The sequence below is a fragment of the Halichoerus grypus genome, chromosome 14 (genome assembly GCF_964656455.1).
Source record: "Halichoerus grypus chromosome 14, mHalGry1.hap1.1, whole genome shotgun sequence".
Taxonomy (NCBI): domain Eukaryota; kingdom Metazoa; phylum Chordata; class Mammalia; order Carnivora; family Phocidae; genus Halichoerus; species Halichoerus grypus.
The window spans coordinates 10790115-10814622 of record NC_135725.1 but is presented as its reverse complement, the minus strand read 5'-3'; the positions used below and the strand labels follow the sequence as shown (position 1 = coordinate 10814622).

Below are 24508 nucleotides of genomic sequence, written 5' to 3'. Positions count from 1 at the left end.
GACAGATACTTTTGTGAAACATCTATTTAAAAAAAAAAAAACTGGACACCTGGGTGGCTCAGTTGGTTGAGTGTCCAACTCTTGATTTCAGCTCAGGTCATGATCTCAGGGTCCTGGGATTGAGCCCCTGGCTGGGCTCCATGCTGGGCATGGAGCCTGCTTAGGATTCTCTCTCTCCTTCTCCCTCTGCCCCTCCTCCACGTGCACACCTCCCATGCACTCGCTCCCAAAAAAACAAAAAACACTTTAGAGGACATTGTTTTATTGTATGAATGTCAAATGTTTTAAGTACTTATTTACTACATTTTGTGTGTTCCATAAAATAAACACTATTTTAAAGTACGCCAGAATTCACAACAGAAGTAATGCAAAAAATAGATGCTTGAAATACACCCAGTAGGAAACTTAATCCCGATTTATCACCCAGTCCCTCGGATAAGAAATGCTTCTAGTGTTATGGACAAACTTGATCTTCTTTGAAATGTGTTGTCCACCGCTTTTCTGTTTCCATCACAGTAGCTATAAATAGTTGTCTGAGGATCTCCTTATCTAAATTCCTGCCTGCAAACAGAATAAAATACGGTGTGATTACATGATGCTTATTATGTAAGTTTGCCTATCAATTCCAAATCATTAACAACTTGATAATCTTCAGAAATTTACAAAAACTAAGTAATCAGTGATCCCTTCCCTTAACTTCCTATTTCTAATTAAGTCCCTCAGAACCAAATTGGCATTTTAATTACTTTTCTACATTTGAAGAGGAGTAAAATGCCTAACAAGTTCTTATGAATGTTATCACATCATGAAGACAAATACATTAACCACAAGCTTAGTTAGGTTGACAAAAGGGGCTGAGATTGGTTAAAACTGGTTAAGTAGCATACTGTATCACTTTCAAATATATATTTTAGAAATTTAACTGTCACTTACCAATAAGAACCAATCGATTTGTTCTCTCGGTGTCATCGTTCCAGCTCAGTGGAGTCTCCTCCAGATCGTAGAGCTCGTGGACACCCTGGACAATCACCTGTTTTGGTTTGTCTTTGATCGACACCAGCCCCTGCTCAGATGAGAGGGTTCAATCAGCTGCAGTTCAAATTTAAAGCAGAAACTGACCATCAATGTCTATGGATGAATTATTCCTATTCCATTTTAAATACACACGCATAAAGAAGATGCTGTTAAAATTACTTAAATCCAGTTATTTGTGCATTCTAGAAATAGTTTCTAAAGTCTCCAATTTTTAAAAAAGGTTTATGTGCACAATGTTCTTTTTTAAATAATCCCTTTTTCTAACAATAAAATTAATATATGTATTAGGATGTCCTTTCAGTGTTATGACAACCAAAAATTTAAACAACCAAATGATAAAACATGCATCGAATTCTACTGATGTTTCTACTTTAAGGATTTTACACCTGTTTCACAGTTTTAGTGGGAAAACTTGAGAGGTTTAAGTACTCGGGCAATAATTCTGACTGGGTTGCTGTGAATGGTGCAGGGAATGATGGAATAAAGGAAAGGAAACATTGTCTGGATAAAGTTCATTTTTTATTGATTTGCAGAAATGAGAAACAAGTTATCTGATAAACCGGCCCCTCCGGGGATAAAATAATTTCTCTGAAATAATGTTGTTATACTTGTTATAAAATTAATGCAGAACAGTAAGAGACAAACCACTCATAGTCACTCTTGCTACATAAGCTTTGTGTGTTTTTGGCATATTTATGTATTTAAGTGTATGTTCTTCCTGTTTTCCTTTGCCCACTTCTGTTGTCTGCTTTTTTTCCCTAGTTTTACTGATAAAATTCACATACAGCATTGTATTAGTTTAAGGTGTACAATATGATTTGATTTCTGCTTTTCAAATTTGAATTTTAATACGTAGTAACTCCTTGGAAAGAATTATCTAAACATCAATTTTCTGTTACTTGTATAAAGAATCTGAAGTGTTAGCTGCTACCTGAGTGAACGTTGTATTTTATTTTATTTAAAGGATTTTATTTATTTATTTGACAGAGAGAGCACAAACAAGGGGAGCGGCAGGCAGAGGGAGAAGCAGACTCCCCACTGAGCAGAGAGTGGGGCTCGATCCCAGGACCCTGGGATCATGACCTGAGCCCAAGGCAGACACTTAACTGACTGAGCCACCCAGGCGCCTCCCTGAGTGAACATCTTAAACATGTTCATCATTATCACACTAACATTTTGTAGCAGAAAAGAAGGAAGTCTATGAAGGTGAAGGCTGTGTTGCCCCAGATCTCGAAGTGTCGCTGTGCTGAGAGGAAGGCCAAGAGAAGAACCAAAGAGGACAGACAACCGCAGAAAAACCGCCCCGCACCTGAGGACAAAATCCACGCTGGGCTGGTGCAGGATGCGCCCCGGAGCTGTGTGTGGAGGTCTCAGTGGCAGCAATTGTATACATGCCCCAAGGTCTGCTTTGTAGGGACCACCCCGCATTCAGGAGCAGGGGATAAAAGCAGTCACAGAATGAAATACACCCTGCCAGTTAGGATCATGGAACGTAGATGGTGCTGCGTCAGGAGAGCCACAGCAGGATCACGCTTAGTTCCTCTGCGTGGGAATGACTGGGGAACAGACTGAGACTCACCCACGTTGCTCTGAAGCCAATCCCAGGTAGAGCCCCATGGGGAGTAAAGAAATCTAAACCTGAATGGTTTCTGGATTGCCTCTACCTTTGTCATTCTAGTGACCCCAGGAAGTCAGCTGCTAACTGGAAAATTTAGTTACTAACAGTAAAAATACCAAATAGTAATAATAAAAACTTTATGCACACTTCTGGAAACACAGGAGTAGACAAATGACTGCTGATTGGTTAAGCACACAACTAGAACCACTGCTCCCTGGAAAAAACACCTTCCGTGACATAAATACCCAAATGCCACGTAACATGAATGGGTTTCCAAATACAGAGCAAGAATTCTTCTCTAGTCTTCTGTAACTGTTTATAGTATAACTGTTTAGTGTCTGCTAAATGCGCCAAGCAACACAGGTTTAGCTGCAGCAAGATTTCTAATGTGATTTCTCTGTTAATGAAGCTCTCTTGGAAAATTAAACACAAAAAGATGCCTGGGTGGTCCACTCAGTTAAGCGTCTGACGCTTGATTTCACTTCAGGGTTGTGAGATGGAGCCCCATGTGGGGCTTGCACTGGGCATTCTCTGTCTCCGTCTCCCTCTACCCCTCCCCACCATTCCCTTAAAAAAAAAAAAAAAGACATTCATTCAGTTTTCCCTAACTGACCAAGCTGTGTGCCAAGGAAAGGAGAGTTCCAGCGAGTCAAGCTCATTAGCCAGGTTAACTGCTCGGAACACTTGGGAAGAGAGAACAAGGGATGAGGTTTCAAAGCACACAGGTTGTTTTAGCTGCAAATGAAGCTATGCCAATAAATCACGCTTTACGCAGTGATTTCCAAAGCTTCTTTTCACAGCAATGGAAATGAGAAAAAAAAAATGAAATCAGACAGAAGTTATTTGTACTAAAACCAGCGCTTGTATTTAAAACCAAATAAGGTTTTCTGTCACAGTCAAGAAAGGAAAGGGCCTCTGTCCCAAAGTACTGAAGTGTAGACCCTAGTCCGCACCTTGAGCCGTATGACCTCCATGCAGTCGTCATCCTTGTTTCGCACGCTCTTCTCCCACAGAAGATTCTGTATCAAGCGACATATTCAGTAAGACCAACCATCGCCGCCGGCAACAACCAAGTAACACAACAGGTGGTAAATCATTACCAAATACTGCATTCACCTGAATAAATACATTCAGACTTTCTTCCTTTGCATTTCCTCGTACTTCAAATGTCACCGTAATAATGCTCTATAAATCAAGACAGATAATCAATCACGATTTTCTTTATAGTAATGGTGTATTTTTAGGACGTCGGTATATTTTATAGTAATGTCAGTATATTTTAAGACAAAAAAAAATAAATGAACATGTACGCTGCCTGACAACTATATTGGGTCTATCTTTTTCACTATCTTGCTGAGTTCTGGGAGCAGCAATTCCATTTTCTGTATTCCACAGAGATGATCAGTGGGTTAGTATTTAAACAGAGAAACTTTCATGAAGGATACTCAAGGTTTAATTCATCCTTTCCAGGACTCTCAGCACTGAGTGGGAAGGTAATCTCTACAGTGTACCAACTATGTACCAAGCCAGGTACTCTTGCCTGGGTCACTTCATTTCATCTTTTCAGTTACTCGTGACAACAATCCTGTGGAATAAAGAGAATTATTTCCCTTTTATAAATGGGGGGAATAAGGCTCAGAAAAAATAAACTACTCAGAGCCAGGAGTAAAACTCAAATGTGAAAGTGTAATTCTGTTCTCTGGGAAAAATATAAAGGAAAAATTCAGTTTATCTCTGACCATGTATGTGCCAAAGGAGAAGAATATCTGGAGATGAGAATGATAGTATAATGTCCCTCTTGGTTTGAGAAGGTTGACATCATTTAGAATGTTAACTCTGAGATTTATTTTTCCTCCTGCTCCTGATAAATCATTCACTGTCCACTCTAAGGAACCAGAAGCTCAAGATTTCCTGTAGCTGGTCACATAACTAAAATCCAAAGCTCCATTTGCTCCTGTAACCAAAATTTCAACCTAATGATGAAAATACACAAGGGCTAAGCGTAAGATGATGAAAACACAAATCCCACCTTGGATAATTAGGATAAGATGCTCAAGCCAAGCTTTAAAACAGGAAGAAAAAAACATAGTAAAGCATGGCTTTGCATCATTTCCTGCAACTGCATTTATTAACAGCAATTTTATTCACCAATGGAAAAGCACACAGGCTTAGAGCAGAAAATATGAAAAGACCAAATTGTTTTTTATCCAAACATAGAGGATCGCTAAAGGTAAGTACTAAAGACCAATCTAAGGACAAAATATACTCATATTTAGTCTCCACTGTTGCTGGTAATGGGAAAAGCAAAAAGCACTTTCTTACTAAATATGAGACATGAAAGCCAACTAAAATTGACTTTAAAATGTCAGATTTTTAAAAGTACTTATTCTGTCACAATAGCCAAGAGATGAAACAACATAACACTAACAGATGAATGGACAAAGAAAATGTAGTATAATAGTATAGTATAAAAATGTGGTATGTTGATGAACCATTATTCACCTTTAAAAAAAAAAGGAATTCTGCCACATGCCACAACACGGATGAGCCTTGGGGACATCATGCTAAGTGAAATAAGCTGGTCACAGAAGGACAAATACTGCATGATTCCACTTATATGAGGTATCTAAGTGGTCAAACCTACAGAAATAGAAAGCAGAATAGTGGCTGCCTGGCTGGGAGGTGAGGGAAATGGGGAGCTGCGGTTCAATGAATATAGTTTCAGTCATGCAAGATGAAAAAGGTCTAGAGATGTGCTATACAATAGTACGCAGACAATATCAGCTGGTGATATTGGACTATACACTTAAAAATGTGTCAAGAGGGTAGATCACATGTGTTTACCATAGATTTTTTAAAGTACTTATTTTTAAATCTAAATAAACACACTTTAAACTATTTGTTTTACTGCATTTAGACAGTTTTCTTAAAAAAAAAAAAATAAAGCTTTCTTTTCCCCTTAAAGCAATCACTATAAATAATACCTAAGAATCCATATCAAAATACATAGCAAAAAGGTTGCTAAATGAAACATAATTTGTCATTTTCAAAAGACAGTAGCAATTCAACCTTCAAAACTGCTTAAAATGTATTTTATTCAAGTTGGATACCTTGGCTTTTAATATTGGAAAGGCCTCAACATGGAACTCAATAGTGTTTTATTCTAGCTTAAAGAATTTTTACTGGGAATGACTGTTGCTTTCAGCAGGTTACGGATATGACAATATTTTTAAGGGGTACAATTAACTCCAAAATGAGATAAAAAGGGTTTTAAAAATTACGACAATGCATCAAGGGGCTCAAGGAGTGAGATAAACATTTTAGAACTAGATGTTTTTCTGTACCAATCAACTCTTCTCGCAGTAGACAATACCTTAAAGATGAAATCCGCAAATTCCCAGTGGAGAGGACAAGGGTCACAACTCATAATTCCTAATTTAATAAACTATTCAGAGTGCCATTTGGGTTTTCTCACCTTCTCACCTTCCAACCCTGGGTCCTCCTTATAGGGAGGTAACAAGGAATCCATGAAAGATAGCTGCATTACAGATGATTCAGGGATAAAACTTTAATAACATACCTACTACGCCCTACATATTACCTATGTCAGTATTTTTTTTTGCCAGTTTTTGTTTTGAATCTAAAATTAACTCTCCTTTTCCCAGACACAGAAAGCAGCAGAAAACCGAAGCAATCATTCAGAAAATGAAAGTAAAATAAGGTACTGCCCCTAAAATAAAATTTAGGAATAACTCCAAAATTTTAGTTTTCTGGTCTGTTTTTTTGTCCACCTCCCAGGTTATTCCCCTGGGTGTTCTACTCTTTGGCAAACAATATCTAATAGCAATAACTTCTGCATGTTTTCTTCATCTGGAAAACTGAGCCCATTAATATGCTCAACCCCAAATGTGAAGCTCCTCCCGAGTCATCTCTACTGGATATCCTGCCACCAAGTAAGAAGCTGGAAGTCCAGCATTCCTCTGCAAATCAGTGTTTCTTCCAGGTTTCTCTACGCCTAGGTCCCTCCAGTCAATCAGGTCTGCTTCCCATCAGTTCCCCTGTCTTACTGCCCCAGCAACCGTCAGTAAGGCTACTCCGGCAAGTCTACCTGTGAATCAGCCCTCGATTTATCCCATTTCCATTCCCCCAACCACCCACACAGTCCAGGGCCTTGTCACAGGCTATCTTCCTGCTTGGTCTCCTGCCGTCAGCTACGACCCAGCGCACCTGACACCGCGGGACAGCACCGCGTGAGTTCTGCTTGCCCCCGCGCATTGAAGCACAACACCCTAGCTTAGGAGTCAAATACCAAGCATCCACCAAGATTTCTACACTTACAGTCTTCCTCTTCTAGAGCATTCTCACTTTCCCACTTTTAAACATCTGGACTGCTCTTTCCCTTACTTCTTCCAGTCAAACAAAAACCTCCTAGTTTAAGGCTACATTTTGAAGTCTTACTCAGAATAGCAGTTGCATCTTTGCAAAGACTGTTGCTAACTGGAGAGAGACGCAAAGGAACTCTCTTAACGATTTTGGAAATCTTCTGTATCTGGATCTAAGAGAGGATTACAGAGATATGTGTCCATGTGTGCAGATGGACTGATACACAGGCACAAATATATGTAAAGACACATTGACTTGTATGCTAAAAACCTGTATGCTTTACTGTACATTAAAAAAAAGTATCTTTCATGAAGATAGACCCACTAAACCGAAGGAGACCATCATTCCCCTGAATCCCATAGCCCTTTGTCTGCAATATTATATTCTACCCTTTCTTATATACCTAAAGCAGGAAAGTGCATCAGAATCTCCTGTAGAGCCTTAAAAAAAAAAAAAAAGACATGCCCTATTTACTGGTGAAATGACACACTGCCTGGGATTTCTGTTAATACACTCCAGCAAGGGTAATGGGCACTTGCAGTTTTATTATACTATTCTACTTTTATGTATTTTTGAAATTTTCTGTTTAAAAAATACTACAGCAAAAGAAATATTGGGAACACAGAGGAAATAAAATCAGCAAAATGTTGACAGCCATTGCAACTGGGTTCCTTTTGCTATTCTCTGTACTTTTGTGTATCTTTGCAAATTTCCATAATAAAATGTTAAAAATGTACATACACATTAATTTGCACATACCCAAGCCCCACTCCTGGAGATATGAGGTGGGGGGACTACTGAGCATCCAATATTTTTTAGAAAGTTCCACAAGTGACTCTGATGTTCCCCATTTGGGAATCATAGCTTTCATTCTTTTAACAAATACTCACTGAGCAGCCACCACATACCATGCCCTGTGCAAAGCATTGAGGAATCTACACTTAAGGAGTATACAGACTACTACAAGGAAAAAGCGTTTCAACCCACATTATAAGGCATGATAAATGCCATGAGAGGGGTATGTGCACGATACCATAGGTATAGATACTGGCCATTATAAAGGTTCTTGAAAGAGACTACTACATTCTTCATCTTTTACATGACTCCTAGGATGATAGTCCCTCACTTGGAAAGTCAGTAAGAATATGCTTCTGGTTCATCTTTAGGACTACTACTGAGTATTGTGAACAGTTGGTTTTTCCCAAAAATTCCACAGCCAGGGAATTGTATTTCTCTCATTCACTCATTTTAAAAACATGCAAAGATGAATATTTTACGAAGTTTCCGAGAGGAAAGTGCCAGGAACACAGTTGTACAGGTCCCCATAAATACGAGCCAAACTGAAGACAAACAAGTGGCCCCATCACAATGAGTATTGCTTCAAAGAGTGAGTGACGGTTTCCAGACAGAGGAGGGAAGACAGTACATGGCTCACTCACATGCCCCCTTGCTCTCACCCTATTTCAATGGAACAAAGAAGTTACCCGAAACCTCCACCATCTATGACTTGCTTAAAAGAAAGATGGGTACAGTTAAAACATGTTTTGTTTGTTCCTAGTATCGTCAATATTTACCTCAGGAATTAGAGTTATAGAGCACCTAAATGAAGGACACCTTAGGGAATTCAAATTTACAATGCTATCTGCAAGTGAAACTCAAATTTTCATTTAAATAAGCCATAGATGCTTTTACCAGACTTTCCTTTAATCTATTAGTTCAACATAGCTAAAAATAGGCTGCGTATAGAACCCCCAGGCTGCTTTTAAGCAGTGATTCCCACCAGAAGAGTGACCTATTGAATGGAGAAGCTAGAAAGCATGATTTCTTAAGATTCTAAAGAAGTCTGGCTTAATGAATTCCTATTATGCATTAAGAAGCTAGATGAGATTACCTCAAAAGCATCCAAATTCTGAAAATTATCAACACAGTTCAAAAATACTTTTTTTTTAGCAAGACTCAAAGAAAACAGCCCTAAAAGAACCAATTCATTTTAAAAAAATCCTTAAAAAATTTTTTTAAAGATGTTTTTTACCTGATCAAGGTGAGGCTGTGTTGCTGGCACATGCTGAAGTTTTTTCTGCAAACTAATAACAACTGATTATAAATTCAGAGATCAATATACTTTCGATTTAACCTTATATGTTACTTAGAGATATGGAGCTAAGAAGGGAGTTTCCACAACTCAATCTATTACACAGTTCCAATTTTACATGCTATTTACACATTCTAATACAGAAAAGCTAGCAGACTGTTTAAAGATTTTTCGTAACAATGTGTACACATTCAACAAACAAGCAAACAGACTGGTGGTTGCCAGAGGGGAGGTGGATGCGGGAATGGGTGAGACAGGTGAAGGGGACTAAGAGGTACAAACTTCCAGTTACAAAATAAGTAAGTCATCACGGAACACTACATCAAAAACTAATGATGTACTGTATGGTGACTAACATAATAAATTAAAATTAAATAAAATGTTTTTAAAAAACAAATAAATAAATAAGTCAAAGATGAAAAATACAGCACAGGGAATACAGTCAATAATACTGTAGTAATGTTGTATAGTGACACTTGGTGACCACACTTATTGAGGTGAGCACTGAGTAAGATACAGAATTCTCAACTTAATATGTTGTACTCCTGAAAATAATAAAACATTGTATGTTATACTTCAATTAAAAAATATACACACATTCACATGTACATATATACACACAATACAGAAAAAAAACCCTAATCTTCAGCGACACTATTGTGTGTGGTTAAATATGTCAGCAGATTTCTTTTTAATTCCAACAGATCTATTACCGGCCTAGAAAAATACACGTAAGCATTTTACTACTGCTCCAAATTTCATCAACTTGTCCCATGCTTCCTAATGTGAAAATAAGGCTAGTACCTAAAGAAAGTTAGAAGGGTATATTTATTCCTTTATCAATGTTTTCCCTTAAACATATCTATTTATTAAGAAATAAGTAATATTAAGAAATAAGCCTTCTATATAGTCAGTTGCTAGTGACTGAGAGAAAACAAAAAATCTTAAAAATGTATTGTTCTGATACGAAAAAGAGCAAGAAGATCAATATGGCACAACCAATTATAACCTTAACAACTGTAGCATACATTTGGACACTGATGGGTTAGGCTGGGAGGAGGAAAAAGACTTAAAACCTTGCAGATGTTTTGCTTTGCAGAACAGTGAGGGGTAAATTAGTAACAGGGAGTTTAGAAAAGAGAAAAGGATTGTAGGAACTGTTGGAGGGAAATGAGCCTCACAGGATGGGGTCTTAGTAGAGAAAGTGTCAAATTAAATCCTTCCCAGCTGGTTGCTCAGAAAAGGATTCTCCATTTTTGCAACTGAGCACAGTGAAAAGTTATGCACAGGCCTGAGCCACAGAGAGGGCATCACATTAAATAGCTACTTCTTTAAGTGTCACTAATGCATTATCACTGTTCTTAAACAAGTGTGGAATGAGATTACCTTAGAAAATGTTTGAAAAATCACACGCTCTTTATGTTCAATATTTAATGTTGTTAAAAATAACTGCCAACAACTTGTGTAAGAAGGAAAAAGTTTTCCTCAACCCTCTTAGGTGCCTGGCTGGGTGTGAAAATTAGATTGACAAACACAGATTAATAGGAGAAAAGGGTACAAGTTTATTAATGTAAGTTTTTTTAAAAAGAGATTTATTTATTTTAAAGAGAGAAAGAAAGAGTGTGTAGTGGGGAGGGGCAGAGGGAGAGGGAGCCTAACACAGGGCTCAATCCCAGGACCCTGAGATCAGGACCTGAGCAGAAACCGCAAGTCAGACACTTGACCCACTGAGACAGTCAGACACCCCTATTTATGTAAGTTTTATGTGACACAAGAGCCTTCATAAAGAAATGAAGAACCAAAGAAATGGTTAAACCTGAGCGTTTTTATGCTATGTTTGATGAAGAGTGGAAGGTTGTGGAAAGAAACGATGGGACAGAGTATGAAACAAGTGTAGTAAACTGGAGGATACTCAGAGAGGCCTGTTTCGTGATTCCTCCGTGTGTACCTTAGTCTTCAGAGATAAGGATGCTCCTTTCCTCTGGGCACTGAGAGGGTACCTCTCACACGAGGCTTTTATGACTCAACTACTTGAGAAAATGGGAGAAAATATTTCCAAATCACATATCTGATGAGGGGGTAATACCTAGAATATATTAAAAAACTCCTCCAGCTCAGCCACAAACAACAACAAACCATGGGATTAAAAAATGGACCGAGTATTTGAATAGACATTTCTCCAAAGATGATCTACAAATGGCCACTAAGCACATGAAAAGCTGGTCATGACCTCGAACTGCTGGAGCAATGCAGAGCACAAACACAAGGAACTGCCACTCACACCCACGAAGACGGCTACTACCAAAACCAGGTGGAAATACCGAGTGCTGGCGAGTCCATGGAGAAAGCAGAACCCTGTGCACTGCTGGTGGGAAACGAAAATGGTGCAGCTGCTGGGCCGAACAGTATGGCATGCCTCAAAATAGTAAAAAGAAGTGAAAGCAGGAATCGTGAAGAGACATTTGCACACCCATGGCGTAGCAGCATTGTTCACAACAGCCAAGAGATGGAAGCAACCCAAATGTTCATCAGTGGATGAATGGACAATATGACGGAGTATTATTTAGCCTTAAAAGGAAAGAAATCCTGTCACAAGCTACAACATGGATGAACCTTGAAGACTAAGTGAAATAAGCCAGTTAAAATAAGACAAATGCCATACATTTTCATTGGTATAAGGTATCTAAAGAAGTCAAATTCTTTTTTGTTTTCAAGATTTTATTTATTTATTTGAGAGAAAGAGGGTGAGCATGAGTGGTAGGGAGGGGCAAAGTGAGAGGGAGAAGCAGACTCCCCAACGAAGCAGGGAGCCTGAGGCAGGACTCAATCCCAGGACTCTGAGATCATGACCTAAGCTGAAGGCAGACGCTTAACCGACTGAGCCACCCAGGCGTCCCCTAAAGTAGGCAAATTCTTAAAAACAGATAATAGAATGGTGGTTGCTAGGGGCTGTGGGGAGGGGAACAGGGAGAGCCGTCATTCAACAGAGTTTCAGTTCTGCAAGATGAGAAAGTTCTGTAGATCTATTGCACAACAGTGTGAATATACTTAACGCTATTGAACTGTACACTTAAAAACAGTTAAGATGATTTAAAAAAAAATGATACTGAAGAAAGATAAGTTTTTCTCCCTTATCAAAAAGATTCCCTCCAGGGAAAGAAACAGGAAAGTGATCCATCACTGAGGAGAAAGGAGGAGTGTGTAGCAATACCCCAAGCTAAAATTTTTTATGTATTTCATCCATTTTTCTCATAGAAAGAAAGTATTACACACAGTGGTCGGTGGAGAAGTATTAACGACGAATCCCTAAAGTTAACTACGATTTATACTAAAATTTCTATAGGAAAATGCATTGTGATTTCCAAACATCCAATTAATAAAACTTCCAAGAACAGTATCATTAGGAATGATCTTGTACACCACAGGAATGACAAGAAGCTTAAATCAAGGGTGCAACTGTATAAATCATTCCTGTAACTTCTACAACCGTGGAGTAAGAAGTACATTACAATAAAAGTCAACAAAATACAGAAAACATACCTTATTCCAGAAAGACTGTCAAAGGCATGAAGATCTAATACATTAGAGAGATCAACTCTAAAAGGAAGAAATCCAATGTAAACAGTGGGAAATTCTGTGAAACATATTCAATTAATCAAGGAAAAAAAAATCTCTAAGACTCTTTTGCCAAAAATGTAGACATAAAGTTTAATCAATACATCATACTATTTTGGGGAACACATAAAAATCACAAGCAAAGAAGAAAAAGCCTGTTGTAAAATTTTTTAATAGAATTTCTTCATAAAATTCAAAAAACGGTGACTAGTATAAATTCAAGGCAGAAAATTACTTGATTATTTCTTCAATAAACTATATATATTTTTATTTATACTTTCAATTGTCTTTTCAATCCTGGAATTTATGAGCTTGATTTCAAATACATCTTTACAGCCAAAAAAAAAAAAACCTCAGTTACAGAACTGGAACTTTTCAAAGCAGCAGTTTATTACTCAAAAGATGAAATGCGGGACGTGAAGCGCAGGCCCTGGCGTAGTACTAAACGTTACCTTCAGGACGTCTGCATTGCATTTACTTCACTCCCCGCCTTGCACGATATAACAGGTAGTATTTTAAGAATACAAGGAATCAAACAACTACTCTAAGACCCTAATCTACATCCAAAGAATGGTTTATTTCCTTCAGACCAGGGTTGCATAGACTGAAACATCCCAGTTAGCGCTCTACCTGAATAAACATTATTTCCATGGGAATTATTTAGAGGTAATTGTGGCTTATCAGGAAAGCAGTGATTCAAACCGGCAGAGAATATCATATCACAGACAGCATTCATTTTGGTTTAAATACATATACAAAGGCTAGTGAACGAATTCCAATGTTTACGTGAGCCTGTAAAACAGTAGAGGACAGTGATTTCTCTATAATCAAAGCTATGATGAAGGAATGTTTCAGGAAAATGACAACAGAATGAATTTCAAAATTAGAGTCCAGGAATTTGCCAAACATGTAAGTTCTCTTACAAGGAAAACAAAACAGTCAAATTCAAGACTTTTTAAAATATGCCAACATGTAAACCAAACCACCTCTTCTAACTTAGGAGTGACGTGCACTGTCTGCTTTGCTGATTCTCAACAGTCTGCCAAATATTCATGCCTGTGGCAACAATACTGTTTGATCAGGAGTACTTATCCCGGCACAAGGCAGACAAACTCCCATCTTACTAAAAGAGTAATACTCCAAAGTTGTATGCTCATAAACTATAACAACACTGGAAATTCTGGACATTCTAGATGAAAAGAATCAGGAAAATCATCAAAGAAGTAAATATTCCATAAAGAAATTTGTAAATATCATCTTACGTAAGAGATCAAAGCCTTAACATTAAACACATGTCCATTTTCACCATGACAGTTGAGTAAATATTTGTACTAATACGTGACAAATGAATGAACTTCTCCTCCAAGTTTATCATCTTTACCTTAGGAACCAGCTAGTTTAAAAAGCACACCTGCCAATTGTCTGAATATCAAAACTCAGGCCAACTGTATGAATACCAAAAGTCAGTTTTGAAACACAAGTTTCTAAATAAAGTAAACAGTTTCATTCTGACACTGTTCTTTTTTTTTTTTTTTAAGATTTTATTTATTTATTCATGAGAGACAGAGAGAGGCAGAGGCAGAGGGAGAAGCAGGCTCCCCGCAGAGCAGGGAGCCCGATGCGGGACTCGATCCCAGGACCCTGGGATCATGACCTGAGCCGAAGGCAGACGCTTAACCGACTGAGCCACCCAGGCGTCCCTCTGACACTGTTCTTAAGAATCCACGTCACACATTTAGAAATAATTCTGCTTGATACGCAGAATCTTTTGATATTTCCAAAACACACAGGATCAACACTAGATCTGTACAGGTTAAAATCTACAGAGAATAGAGTCCCCACTGAGGCTGCCTCAATCCAGCCGCTGCCCTTGCTCCTGCGGCAGAGCTGGGGGTCCTGGGGGTGCCAGGGTGCATGCCTCTCTTTTCTGTACATGTGCGGAGGGGAATGGAATAGGATTGGGGGAGCTCTGGTCTCCCACCTGGACCAGACTGGGGCTCTCCACTACGGGGACCACTGAGGGGTGGGGACGCGCTACAGCAGTGTTGGAGGGGAGGGGGCAAAAAAAAAAATCTACAGTGAATAAAATAATACCAGTCTCTCACTGTATCTCACCGGATTCTCAATGGACAGTAAAACAGGAAAAGTCTAAGGTTCCAGATTAGAGTTACCATGGACCTGCCCCAAATCTAGTACCCCCATGGAAAATAAATTCCTTCATTCATCCAATTAGAAAACTAATTTCCATGGCATAAAATATACTTAATTTCCTCCTTTAGAGATAATAACATCAGATATTTTCAAAACAGTGATACAAAATTAAAAATAAAAAGACTACCACCATTAGTTTTTACGTGGTAGGGAGGGGAATTCAGTGGCTACCCCGGGGTTAGTGTCTACTAGTCATCTTTCCAAAGTTCAATGAGTCTCCTAAACAGGAGCCACCAGCTAATCCCAGATCTACGAACTGTCAAACCCATCCAATGGCTAAGTCCTGAACTCTAGAACCAGATTTCTGAAGGCCTTCCCCAGTGGCCCCTCAAACTCAGTATCTACAAAACTCAACTCAACACCTTTTACCCAATCCCTGCTCTCACTACCTCACCCACAAGTTGCTCCCCCTTCTGGTATTTCCTTCCATGGAGAACTGCACCATATTCCATCCTCCCAGGACTCATACTGCTTTTAAAACCTTTCACTGACTCCTTGCTGCCCACAGAAAAAAAATTCAAAATATATGTCATTGCATTCAAGATCCTTTGTGGAAAGTTCTCCATCTCTTCAGTCACACCTCTTTTTCTCTCTGCCACACACCATGTGCTCTAGCTGTTCTAAAATACTCACAGGTCCCTGGAGTACAAAATCTTCCTATGGCTAAAAAGCCATTCTACTCTTGTTCATCTGAAAAAATCCTATTCATTCTTCAAGAGGTCGATAATCACATTCTCAGTCAAAATTTCCTGAATTATCATCAAGAAGAGCTGAGTAGTTGTTCCTCTATGTTCCTGTTCCTATAGGACCCTACATAATTAATACTCCTGTTATACTGATAATATTTAATATATTGGGTTTTGCCTGTTTACTTCTGTCTCCCCCAAATGACTCATCACCTACTACAAAGGCAGAGTTTTTGCCTTATCCATTGCTTAAATCCTCAACAAGCCAAGAAATGCCTAGCAACTAATAGAATGCCCAATAGTTTGTTGAACTGATTAACTTATTATTGAACAACTGGATTTTGGTTTTCCTCTGTTCGGTCCTCTGAAATCTGTAAGATTAAAAAGGAGTCAGGAAGAAATAAGAATGGTTCTTCTTCTGATCTTCCACCCCTACTTCTGAAGTTTTTGTGGCCCATTAGAACTTCCATTTGCTTCAAAGTCAACTCAGTCTTACCAATAAGACAATGCTACACCTGATTCTTATTTCTCAACTTCAATACTGAAGGTAAGCCTTTTCTACATATGCTTACAGCAGTCTTATTATTGTCAGTTTTACTACCATCAGCGTTTGTCAACCACAAAATGCTTGAGGCATTAAAATTTAAAAACAAAAAACCAAACACAATAAAACAAACCTTCCATCAGTGATTTCAACCATTTTGTTAAAAACCAGATCTCTCGGGGCGCCTGGGTGGCTCAGTCATTAAGCATCTGCCTTCGGCTCAGGTCGTAATCCCAGGGTCCTGGGATCGAGCCCCACATCAGGCTCCCTGCACCGCGGGAAAGCCTGCTTCTCCCTCTCCCACTCCCCCTGCTTGTGTTCCCTCTCTCGCTATGTCTCTCTCTGTCAAATAAATAAATAAATAAAATCTTTAAAAAAAAAAAACAGATCTCTCGTTTCTAAACCGGGAAGCTCAAGTTGCTGTGCCTCAAGGAATTGGGGGAAATATTTAATGTAAGATTCATGACCATGGTAAGAATTCTACCATGGAGGTCTGATCTTCACTGAAAAAGATCCTACTCCAACTTCAGTCCTCACAGCAAGGAAGTACTATTTCAGAAAGTCCCTAGATTCTCAGATACAATGACAAACACAAGACACTGAAGAAACAGGAAAAATAATTTAAAAAAAAAAAGGAGATTTTATTCATTTGCTCATTCATCCATTTGAAGCAACTAAATTTAATCACTATATGTTTACTGTTCTATAAACATAACAGAACTGTTAGAAATGTCATATAACCATCAAAATTGTTACACAATAATCTCTTCAAGATAAAACCTTTATGCAGGACATAAAGGTCTAAAATGAAAACAGAAAGAAAAATTAAGCAAGGTAAATCCAGGAGCCTTAAAAACTGATCTGAGATGTTTGTAAATATGAACCAAATAAATGCTATTACAACGGAACCACAGCTATTGATGGATACGGTTTCTAAAAACTTATTTCAGCTTTCTGTGGTTGTCTGTGTGTCACTTTGTAATGAAGAGAAAATTTAGGGAGAAAGAAAATGGTAAAATACAAGAGAAAGAAGACCAATAACTGAGGAATGGCTCTGGTATGAGTTAGGCGATCAGAGGTTTTCTACACTGGAATCTGAAATGCAGGGAGCACATTCGGCGTTTGCTTGTGGAAGACTTACGCTAAGGGCATCCCTCTGCCACCTCCGTCCGCAGATGAGCGGCTTCTGAGAATGCACACCAAGTTAATTCCCCAGCTGTCCGCACGCACACAAGCAGCTGCCCCCGCTACTGCCTCCTGCCCAGGGCAGTCTGTCAGCACCTCTAACCTCCGCCGCGCAGACGAGCCTCCGAGCAAAGCCCGCTGCTGCACTTCCAAGGAAAGAACCTCTGAATTAAGGACTGCGTTGCACTGGACTGCCAGCCCTGAGCCCCACAGCTGCTGGTTGCATGTTGCTGGGTCTCTCAGCTGCTGAACCACTCTTGCTAAAAAATGAGCTTAACGACATTATCCCTGTAAGAAATTTTCTGAAATCATAATAGCATTCATTGGAAAACAGAATTCAATCCAAAGAAATACAATTCACAGATGTTTCAAGAATACGTCTATTTTATAAAGTACTGCACATCTGTATGAACAGAATAAAAAGACAGAAGAACCTACAGGAAATGGACATAAAGATAAACTTAAAGATAAAGGTTCCTCTCTTTTTACATGACAGATTATTTTTGCAGCTATACAAAAAACTTAGAAGTTTTTAGAAAATATTAGAATGCCATTTAAGTACCTCAAGCTAAGATGATTCCTAATAATACACTCTTAGAGATTTCCATACTGGTTACTTTTCTGAGTGGATGAAAAGTCCTATGTTTTCTTCCTCATGAAACAAAAGCACAGCTACCCAGTCTTACCATGGCTCTGTACAGAGTCTTGCTACAACAAGAAGCAAACATATTAACCAAATATGCCAACTAATTTATAAAGAACATTCAAAACATTTTGGGGCCCCGTTTTTAAAAAAGGCACATGTATCTTTGTTAGAAAAGAATCAAGCATATTTACCAATTAGTTAATAATTATTATTAACTAAAATTATTTACTGTCAATATTAGTAACGGCTTTTAAAAGTACCTTGATCTTTGTGTTTCTAAAATTTTTCCCAGTCCATTTATGGATCTGAAATAAACATAAAAATGAAGAAGAAAGGGTAAAAAAGTAAATGTTAAACTTTTTAAAGATCGTAAAGCATATTATTTCTAAAACAGGAAATAAGCATATACAAATATATCTGGAGAAAAAAATAAACAGAAAAACAAAACTTACATTTTTTATAGCTTATTATTTTTTTTCTAATCATAAATCAGGTATATTCCACTTAGGTATTAAAACATGACAGGCAAAAATCTACTGCACAACTGACTGACTAGGGGATACTCTGTGCATTATAAAGAGACCCTTCACGTTAGAAAAAATGATTCATAGCCAGTAATTCTAATGTTCTCAAATGAGTAGATAAATCAAGATTTTTACTGATACTCAATTTTCCACAAGCACACATCGTGGAAATGCCTATACACAGGCTAGAAATAAAAACCTAGTTGTGAGTGGCTTTCCCCCAGCCTGTCCTCAGTTTTCACAGTAACAGTTAAGTCAGGCATCCAGGTTGTTCCACAAAATAACCTCTTCGTTCCCTAACTAGAATCTCTACCTACTCTGCCGGTCCTTCCCTTTCTGATATTACTAAGATAACGAAACAGGACTCCCTCTGTATGGCACTAAAAATACTTGTTAAATTCTTTTCAACATACTATACACCTCATCTATTTATCTTTATACCATCAATTCCATTGCCTTCAGCGTTACTTGCTGAATAGATGTGCCTTTTGTTCAAGCTTATTCTCGTGGGTAAGGTTTCCCATCCACAATGATTCTAAGGCAAGTCTCTCTACCATTTCACAAAGTTCTTAATCTTTTCTACTTGAATATACTGTATAACCTGATAGCCACTTCCTCTCAGATATGTTCACCTTCTTCCAACTCCCCAAATCCAACGCCCAGTCAGTTGCAAGTCTGATGTACAATGGAGGGTCAAAATCCAAAGGGTCTGTAATCTATCAAAGCCCTGTGTCCAAATTCTTTCCTGTCTTGCTGTACAGAGCAGGCTGGCCAACAAAATTTAGGAGACCAGAGTCAAAGGGGTAAAAGAAGTAATTTCCATTCACTGCTTTCATCTTTCTAGACTTTTCAAAAATATCAACCATTTTTCTATTTCTTTCCTATTTTTATTCGTTGTAGCTTGAAATTACTATGTAAACCAGGAAAAAAAATTACCCTCTAATAATGATAACAGTAGCTAACAGAGCACTTACTATGTGTCAGGCACTGTGCACAGTTTACCAACACTGTCTCATGAACACTTACACCAAACTTAATGAAGTAGGTATTATTTCCTGTTTTAGAGATGAGAATTAAAAAGAACACAGCAAGAAACAGACCAAGGAGTAGAAGCCAACCAGATTCTAAAGTCCATCATCTTAAACACTATGCAGCACTACCTGCCCTACATGTGGAGATATTATTACAGTTTTTTATAGTAAAGACTCAAAGGATATTAACATTAAAATAATGTGCAGAAAATGTGCAGAAAAATATGAATTTCTTTCCTCTTCAATCATTCATCACTGCAGCCAGTCTTCTCATGAGCCTTACCTTTACTGATTCAATTTATAACGTACTATATGAACTGGTACTGACAGAACCAAAATCTGATGCCAGCAGATTACACCCATTAAAGATGACTAATAATAAAAGCTACTGGATGTCTCTTTGTAGATGGCATTTATTAATTGTCTTAAAAGATAATTCAAAGTCCCTGAACTCTAATCTCATTTGAAAAGTCCAAGTGACTGTGGATCATTTAGCATATATTTGAGTACCATTCATACTAACATACATATGTTGACCAACCTTGGCCATGGACGGTGAAGACATTAAAGCAAGCTGCGAGACAGGCACGTTTAGCTGACAGTCAAGGAAGACAAAGTCAGTGAGGGTTCAGGGAAAGGAGACCACCTGAGACAGGGGAGATTTCACAGAGGAGCGAGGGAGAAAAGGAGGTGACGGGACGACTACAGAACGGATAAAATGGCTTAAAAAAAAAAAAGGAAGCAAATTAAAACAGAGACAATGAAGGAATTCAAGGATTGGCAGAGTGAGAGTGAGAACATGTCAGAGTAAAGAAAGGATATTATGGCAAGACGCATCCATGGGAAAGTCAGTCATCCTGAGTAAAGTCAGAGAACTTCCTGTAGGCAAAGAGTCAAAGAGAGACAGAAAAAGGAGGATGGAGTCAGAAGACCCTGAGTATCAGTCTATGAATTCTAACTACATTCTGTAAGAAATGGGGAATGATTTTATATATTTATTTTTACATAAGAGTCAATTAGGCATCAACAATAAATGATTCCAGAATGGCACCTGAAGCAGGTCAACCTTGAACCTTAAATTTCTACAGGGTAATACAGGAAACATCTTTTATATAGTACACTTTGGATTTGTAGGTAGTTAACACTTAAAACTTCATACCTAATGGTTGTTCTTAATTTGCTTAAATCCTCTTCTGAAACCAAGTCAGTTTTATTAATGATGATGATATCTGCCAAAGCAACTTGCCTAATTAGCAAAGAAAGAACAGATGTCAAAAGAGAAATGTTAAGAAATTAAAAATAGAAACATCTCCTTCAGATCAAATAGCATTAAGAACTATATAGTACTCTATATGGTAATTGATTTTACTCCTATTTATCATTCTTCAAACAGTAAGAATAAACTGCATCCATCACTATATAAATTCAGATTTCATATGTATTCATTCAAAAAATATTTACTAAGTGCTCTCACTTGCTACTCTGAAACTACAAAGATAAAGCCCCAAAAGTTTATAATCAAGGATCATTTTCAACTCAAAATTTTCTTTGTAAAGAAATGCATAAAATTCAGATATTCAATATGGTAAAAATATGGACAGTCCACTGACTAAAATATTCCATGTTATCACATGGAATTTTTAAAGAAATAAAATAAATTAACATTAACACTAAACAGTTTTTTTTTAAACCACACTTCAGAAGATACATCAGGATCCTGAACAAATATCTTCTTCATCACTATAAATATGTTTTTCTCTGTAAAATAGATACCCAGACATTCAAGTTAAAGAAGGCTATTCTGTCCCATTGACAGAATGCTAGATAACAAAATAGCTTACTATAAATATAAGTTCTATTTTCTATTAACAGGAGAAGTAGAGCTGAGGATTCTTTAAATTTTCAATTCTTCAGGAAATTTTAATCACTAGGCTATTTATTCCTAATTCCAGTTTTATGCTACCTGAAGATATAGCCAATTATGTCAAAGGACATAGCCAAATTCTCAAAAATAATTTATTGAAAAAGCAAGTTTCAACAGTATGTACATCATAATCCCATTTCTGTTTAAGTAAGTGTTCTATGGATAAAAATTTAATGTGGATGGGGCTTCTGGGTGGCTCAGTTGATTAAGCGACTGCCTTAGGCTCAGGTCATGATCCCAGAATCCTGGGATCGAGCCCCACATCGGGCTTCCTGCTCAGCGGGAAGCCTGCTTCTCCCTCTCCCACTCCCCCTGCTTGTGTTCCCTCTCTCACTGTGTCTCTCTGTGTCAAATAAACAAAATCTTTAAAAAAAAAAAAAGAAAGATTTAATGTGGACATCTCAAAATATAAACAGTTACTATCTTTAAATTGGAAGCCTTTTACATTTACCTTTATTTATTTATTTATTTTTTTTAAGATTTATCTGAGAGAGAGCGAGCGAGTGGGGGAAGGGATAGAGGAACAGGGTGAGAGAGAAGCAGACTCCCTGAGCGAGGAGCCTGACACGGGGCTGGATCTCACACCCAGAGAACATGACCTGAGCCGAAATCAAGTCACTTAACCAAACGAGCCACCCAGGTGCCCCATCTTTATTGTGGCTTTTATGACACTTCACTATTTTCTATTTGGCTTATTTACATTTTCTATAAAAAATATATTTTAATAAGGAAAAAAATTATAAAAATGTTTAAGTTCAGTCTAATCTGAATCATACCTATATACCCAATGCAGTGTTCAGGCAGGATTACAGCACCACAGAGCACCATAGTCCAGAATGAGAGGGAGCCAACTGCTTGTTTGCAGTCTATTATTTATGTCTGGATCACACTTAGCAAATCGCAGGGAGACTCTCCCTTAACCCCAGCAGCAGACTTAGCAACTGTGGTATATCCCAAAGCCTTTTTCCCCCATTAGCAAGAATCTGCTTAGGGTAGGCAAACTGATTTAAATATTTCTAAGTCTAAAGACAACCCAATTAGGAACATAAAGGTGTTTAAACAAAAAAATGTTCTAAATGCCAATTAAAACTATTTCCGTATTTCTTTTGTTCTGAGTAACAGTGAATACGTGCATCAAATGAATTACTGCTGAAGAAGGCAGTAAGTGAACCAACTCTTTTCTTTATAATCCTCTTGAATCCCAATGAAATCATAAAAGAACAAAAAACCAGTTTTAAATGTTCACTGCTCCCAAGCTCCTCTCAAAGAACTGCTGTGCCCAACACTCATTTTATGCTATATATAAAAGTTTTAAATAAAATTTTAGTTATCAGACCATTATAAGTAGCAATAATTCAATTACAGGGGAAAAAGACAACGAATTTTCCTTGACTATGTTTTTATATTTCTCACTTTGGTTTTGGTTTTCATAATAATTTTCTCTTTCCAATTAGCCAGTAATCAATATATACTTTAAATATGAATACCTAGAAGCTTCATTGATAAGGCCATCCGGTTTTTCTTCTTCTAAATGCTAAACAAAAACAAAGTTTGAAAAAAGTTACTGTGGGAAAACACAAACACTAATGTCAACACAAAGAATTTTACTTTGGAGACTCCTTTCTTGCTTCTAATATACATTTCAACAAGTTCTATTACTGAACACACAAATGCAGAACTAATTTTTCTAACTGAAAGCATTTTATTCCCCATTTGTAATTGTTTTCCTATAGTGAATCTATTGGGGGTGTTTGGGGGAGGGGGCAGGACTTAAATACTGTCCCCCTGACATCTCCTTGTCCTTAAAAGGAAAACCCTCCAGATATACATAATGTCAATAAAAACAAAGGGCATTACAGTTCAAATTATAGGCCTTCTCCTTTTTCACAAAACTGTTTTTGTTCTAAATATTCATTATTACTTATATATAAAAGAGATAACCACCAAAATAGACTTTCTTAAATCTAATACACTTCCATCCATTCCAGTGCCAGACCCCACCTCCCACCCCAGCATCACACACAATATGGACTCAGTGCTGAGCCCTTTCTATTCCCTTAAAACAAGCTGTGGGAAGGCCACAGCCCCAATTCGAGCCTAAAAGCAGTTGACCATTTAGAGAAACCCACATTTGAGTGACCTGGCCCCTCAGTGCAACTGTTTACTTTGCTGACCTCTCCAGAGTCCAGCTAGCTCCAAAAAAATACTGTGACACTGATACAGGGGCCCACAAGGTAGCTGTCATCTCCCTGGAAGCAGTTATTATTTTTCCATAATTCTATTTAAATCCCTAAAGGCATCAATGCCAAAAGGTTTGTCTCTGCAAAACATTCCACCTTCATTACTTTAACCTTTAATAGATGCTCCCTGTCACAAGAAAAAGCTGCCTACTGAGGTTAGAGGCAATTTGATTATACTAATATTCTTTGTATTTGAAATCCAACTTCACAAATTCTTAAATCATTTTACATACATTATCTCATTTAGCCTTCCTAAGAATTAGAGGAAATGGTTATTCTCATTTTATAAAGGAAGAAACTAAATTTAATACTGTCACTGTCACGGGATACTCTTTTATAGGGGTATTTTTCAAAAATTGAAAACGTGCTATAGAAGTAAAATGATCATAATTTTAAAAACTTATGAATGAAAGCTTTTTATGTCACATAGAATCAATCTTCGATACAGATGTTACATAAATATTAACAATCACGCAAGAGTATACTCATAGAGAGTACCTAAAAATTACATTCAAAATTATTATATTATTATTATTAGTGTATCAAAAACTGTTCCTTGCCAAAAGACAAAGTTTACTATTTTTGCTAATTATTCTTGGCCTGAGGCTACTGCAAATCCTATTATTATGTCCTGTAGAGAACAAGGCTCTTACCATCCTGGAAATAGTACCTGGCACCAGGCTCAAAAAATATGTATTGAATGAATTCTAGTTAACACTCCTATTTGTTGACAAAGATAAGTAGATGTTGTTATTTGAAATATTCTATACAATG

The 24508-nt window shown here is 37.6% G+C and overlaps 1 protein-coding gene across 6 annotated transcripts in view; it reads right to left on the bottom strand.

Moving 5' to 3' along the window:
- Positions 1-245: 245 nt before the first annotated feature.
- Positions 246-24508, bottom strand: part of LOC118535522 (zinc-regulated GTPase metalloprotein activator 1C) — a 53052-nt gene continuing 28789 nt past the window's right edge. For 3 of the 6 annotated variants that reach the window (XM_036091837.2, XM_036091835.2, XM_036091838.2), the window contains 9 exons: positions 22982-23028; positions 20730-20816; positions 18276-18320; positions 12669-12725; positions 9069-9120; positions 3770-3838; positions 3607-3672; positions 934-1063; positions 246-561 (listed from right to left, as the gene is read on the bottom strand). In XM_036091837.2, the coding sequence (XP_035947730.2) occupies positions 455-561; positions 934-1063; positions 3607-3672; positions 3770-3838; positions 9069-9120; positions 12669-12725; positions 18276-18320; positions 20730-20816; positions 22982-23028 (660 nt within the window). In that variant the 3' untranslated portion in view covers positions 246-454. Of the gene's footprint in view, positions 562-933; positions 1090-3606; positions 3673-3769; positions 3839-9068; positions 9121-12668; positions 12726-18275; positions 18321-20729; positions 20817-22981; positions 23029-24508 lie in introns of all 6 variants that reach the window. The other 3 variants (XR_004917226.2, XR_013443934.1, XM_078062159.1) reach the window with 3 other exon arrangements.